We start from the raw sequence: 4,167 nt of genomic DNA, 5'->3' as shown, positions 1-4,167 counted from the left end.
ACACAATAAAAAAAAAAAAATACATTAAAAAAATTTATTATACATACATACATACATACATACATACATGCATAAAATAAATTTAAGAATATATTTATATTTACGTGTTTAACAGTGGTGTACATTTACTAAATAAATTACTAAACTAAAACACTACTAAATAAATTATTAGTAGTTTAAAAAGGGATGGTTTTCCTGTTCCTTATTCTTTTGTTTTTGTGTCTTTTAACAGGATCCAGGCCAAGATTCCCGGAGCAAAGCCAAAGACAGAGTGAAGAAAGTTAGCTAGTGTGTTATTTCCGTGCACGAGAAGTGATGGTGGAACAAGAGAAGACAGACAGAATCGTGTTGTGTTTGGACAAAGGCCTTAGACGATGCAATGTAAACTTTACCCCCCTCCCCTCCCCTCCCCCCAGTGTTTGAGTTGTTAGCGTAGCTGAGAGAATGAAACCTTTTTAAACCTCTTATCAGTTTCTCTCACAAGCAGAGTCATCTCTTTCACAGTAGATCTAGTTCTCCATGTTTTGAAGTAAACGCAGCTACCTAACACCATTACAGAATGTAGTCCGAGGAACTGATGTTGGCAAAGGCAGCAATCGATGAGGATTTTTCGTTTGCTATTCAGTCCGTGAAGCGTTCACCTCGTTTGAAGGCCATTTGTATTAATTTCAGTATGATAAAGGGAGTGAAATCTTTTGGTTACGAAGTTCCTTCACAATAAGTCTTTTGTTTTTAGCTCTTTTTTTTTCCCTTTTCTTTTTTCCTTTTTCATTTGTACATTGGCGTGCTTGAACACAGTGGTGTTGTGGTGTAACTGTGTTAAAGTTGATGCAGTTGTGTTGGAGGTGAAGATGCTTCTAGTCTTCTGTAGCAGAGTTTAAGAGAAGTTTTATTTCGCACTTGCCTTCAAAGGGATCTGTTATGGCATATTTCACCCAACTATTCATTGTTTTTAGCAGTTTAGTGAACAAAAAAAAAGGGGCAAACTAGCATGTATGCTGTGCTGGCCTATCACCTTCCTGTCATGTCAAAATCAACATCATGTTTGCAGAATTTGCCGTCTCCATCGTGGATCGAATACCTGAAACGGCACACGCTCTTAATAAAAACTCACAAACTTCAAGCACCGTTTCTTCATGCAGGTCATTTGTAAATGATAATTCAGTTTTGATGAAAATATGCTGAAGACTGTCTGTGAAATGCATTGTGAAAAATAAGCCAATAAAATACCAATAAAGCTTGTAGACAAACTATTTGGTTTTGTGCCTGATTTGAAGCTTTGTTTGTGATGTACAGTGCAGTTTGTCACATGTACTTTGGTGCCATCCAGTGGTGCTGTATGGAAGTGTGGTATTTGCTCTGGTTGTCATTTTGGCAATGTCTTATTTCCAAGAATTTTGATATTTCAAATCTCAGATATACTGTAAGTGACACTGACCTCGTACAGTCTGCATTGTATGAGACATTTACATTATGCTGTTTATTAATGTGAAAAACCAAGCTGGTTATTCTGGGATCAAAAATCAGCATTTTTCTACCGTTCTAGTATAGTGCAACAGTCAAGTCTCTAAGTGAAAATCACAATGATTTGCGCACTTATTTCGTCTTGGTCAACTAATGATCATTGTATGGAGACGCTTTCAGAACCTGCAGGGGGAAAATAATGCTTGTTTATTTTAAAATGTATATGTGTGTGTGTGTGTGTGTGTGTGTGTGTGTATGTATAAAAAAAAATGCTTGTTTATTTTAAAATGTATATATATGTGTGTATATATATATATATATATATTTGCACGTTAAATATATTAAATTTTAGCCATGTCAATGCATTTAAAAAAAAAAGGTAATTAAATATAGAAGTACAAAAACAGAATTGCTTGGTTTAGTTGAATTAAAACAATTCTCTCGCACAAATGAAGATTTTTTTTTTGTACCGAAACCTTTTTATTTGCATTTATTTGATCAAAAATGCAATATATAAAATACAAAATTGTTTATTCCTGTAATAACAAAACAGAATTTTCAGCATCATCACTCCAGTCTTCAGTGTCTCGCAATTCTTCAGAAATCATTTTAATATGCTGATAATTTTTCTTATTATCAAGGTAGAAAAAACGTTGTGCTGCTACATTATTTTTGTGGAAATTGCTAAACGTTTTTTTCAGGAATATTTGATCAATAGAAAGTAAAAAAAAAAGTTTTTGAAAATTGTAAAATTATGAATAGCTTTACTATTACTTATGATCAGTTTAATATGCCTTTGCTGCATAGTATGTTTTTTTTTTATTTAGAAAAAATCTAAATGACCCCAAACTGTAACCGTAGTATTTTTGTGTCTCACACAAGCATTTGATGTGTTTAAAATAACCTTTTTGTAATGATTTTATGGTATGGTTCTATAAAAATAAGCTAAAAAAAATAATTTTGTGTAATACTTAAAATAGAATTAATTTTTACCAATTTCTACCTGTTCATTTAAACGGCAAGATATAATGCGACAACCAGTTTAAGCACTGATAAACAGCATAGGCCTTTTTTAAAAAATAGTTCCCATTTTCTAACTCTAAAAAAAATCATGTTCTTAAACTGCCTTTAACTCACTGAACTCAGATCAGTCTTCCTCTGGCCTTCACGTCTCCATTGCTTTGTGTGCGTAAGAGAGAGAGTGATAAAGTATTGTCCATGTTGTGCTGCGATTCATTTGAATGAAGATTAGGTCGTCCTGTTGTGCTGGAAAGATCATTAGGGACAGGTGCGCATGCAGCCAAACAGATTACCAGACTGCCTTTCTGAAATGAACTTTCTATTGATTGCTGGGCTTTTTTTAGGGAGCAGGAGAGGAGAGGTAAGCCTTGTTTTTCTCTCGTCTCGGCTGAGCACAGATGCTTCCGTGCTGGGAAGATAATTTGCTGCATGAAGGGACACTTTCCTCTCATTGGCACGCGCCTCATGCATACTCTTCATTCCATTCGCATTACGACTGCTATTTACTCAGGGATAAATTAGAAAGTTACATCAAATGAAAAATACCAGGGGGGCTAAAGGAGTACATTCATATGGCACTAATAAAAATGGGACATAATCTTGTATTTTGACTTTTCTAGTGTTTTCCTGAGATGTTTTTATGACCTGAGGCAAGAAAAAAGAAGGAAATAACTCAAAAGAAAGACAAAAATAGGATGCAAGAAATGTGCTGTCAAAGTTGATAGAGAATTGTCAAAATGATGGTGAATAATTTTTCCATAGTGCTTTTCCAAATACGTGACCTTACGGACCCCTCTTTTCCTGAGATGTTTTTATGACCTGAGGCAAGAAAAAAGAAGGAAATAACTCAAAAGAAAGACAAAAATAGGATGCAAGAAATGTGCTGTCAAAGTTGATAGAGAATTGTCAAAATGATGGTGAATAATTTTTCCATAGTGCTTTTCCAAATACGTGACCTTACGGACCCCTTGTATGTGCCCCTGTCAGAGCCAGTTAGTGTCTCTCCAAATATGATAAAACGAATACAGACAGCAGCCAATCCACTCTGCATCCCCTCAAAAAACATGCAAACACACTCTCACTGTGTATAACTGCGAAACAGTTGTTTTTACACAAGCACTTAAAGGGTTAGTTCACCCAAAAATGAAAATTCTGTTATTAATGACTCACCCTCGTGTTGTTCCAAACCCGTAAGACCTTCATTCATCTTCGGAACACAATTTAAGATAGTTTTGATAAATATAAGGGCTATCTGACCCTCACATAGACAGCAAGGTAACTACCACGTTCAAGGTCCAGAAAAGTACCAAGACACTGCCACATGCTCGCGTCATGGTACTGTCGTGAGCGTGCATCCAAAGTGACGCAGTAGAGACGAAAATGTGGAATAAAGTCATTATTTTTGTTTTCTTTGCGCAAAAAAGCATTCTCGTAGCTTCGTAATTTTACAGTTGAACCACTGATGTCACATGGACTACTTTATCGATCATCTTGGTACTTTTCTGGACCTTGAACGTGGTAGTTACCTTGCTGTCTATGGGAGGGTCAGAGAGTCCTCAGATTTCATCAAAAATATCTTAAATTGTGTTCCGAAGATGAACGAATGTCTTACGGGTTTGGAACAACATGAGGGTGAGTAATTAACGACTGAATTTTCATTTTTGGGTGAACTAACCCTTTAAG

The 4,167-nt window shown here is 35.4% G+C and overlaps 1 protein-coding gene across 2 annotated transcripts in view; it reads left to right on the top strand.

Annotated features, from left to right (window-relative positions):
• rtn4a (reticulon 4a) overlaps nucleotides 1–1,250 on the top strand; it is a 19,542-nt gene extending 18,292 nt beyond the window's left edge. For both annotated transcript variants that reach the window (XM_016253470.1, XM_016253471.1), the window contains exon 7: nucleotides 233–1,250. In XM_016253470.1, the coding sequence (XP_016108956.1) occupies nucleotides 233–275 (43 nt within the window). In that variant the 3' untranslated portion in view covers nucleotides 276–1,250. The remainder of the gene's footprint in view (nucleotides 1–232) is intronic.
• Nucleotides 1,251–4,167: the final 2,917 nt, after the last annotated feature.

Source organism: Sinocyclocheilus grahami, unplaced genomic scaffold, assembly GCF_001515645.1.
Source record: "Sinocyclocheilus grahami isolate Dianchi unplaced genomic scaffold, SAMN03320097.WGS_v1.1 scaffold1185.1, whole genome shotgun sequence".
In the NCBI taxonomy this organism is placed as follows: domain Eukaryota; kingdom Metazoa; phylum Chordata; class Actinopteri; order Cypriniformes; family Cyprinidae; genus Sinocyclocheilus; species Sinocyclocheilus grahami.
This window is presented reverse-complemented; position numbering and strand designations above follow the sequence as displayed.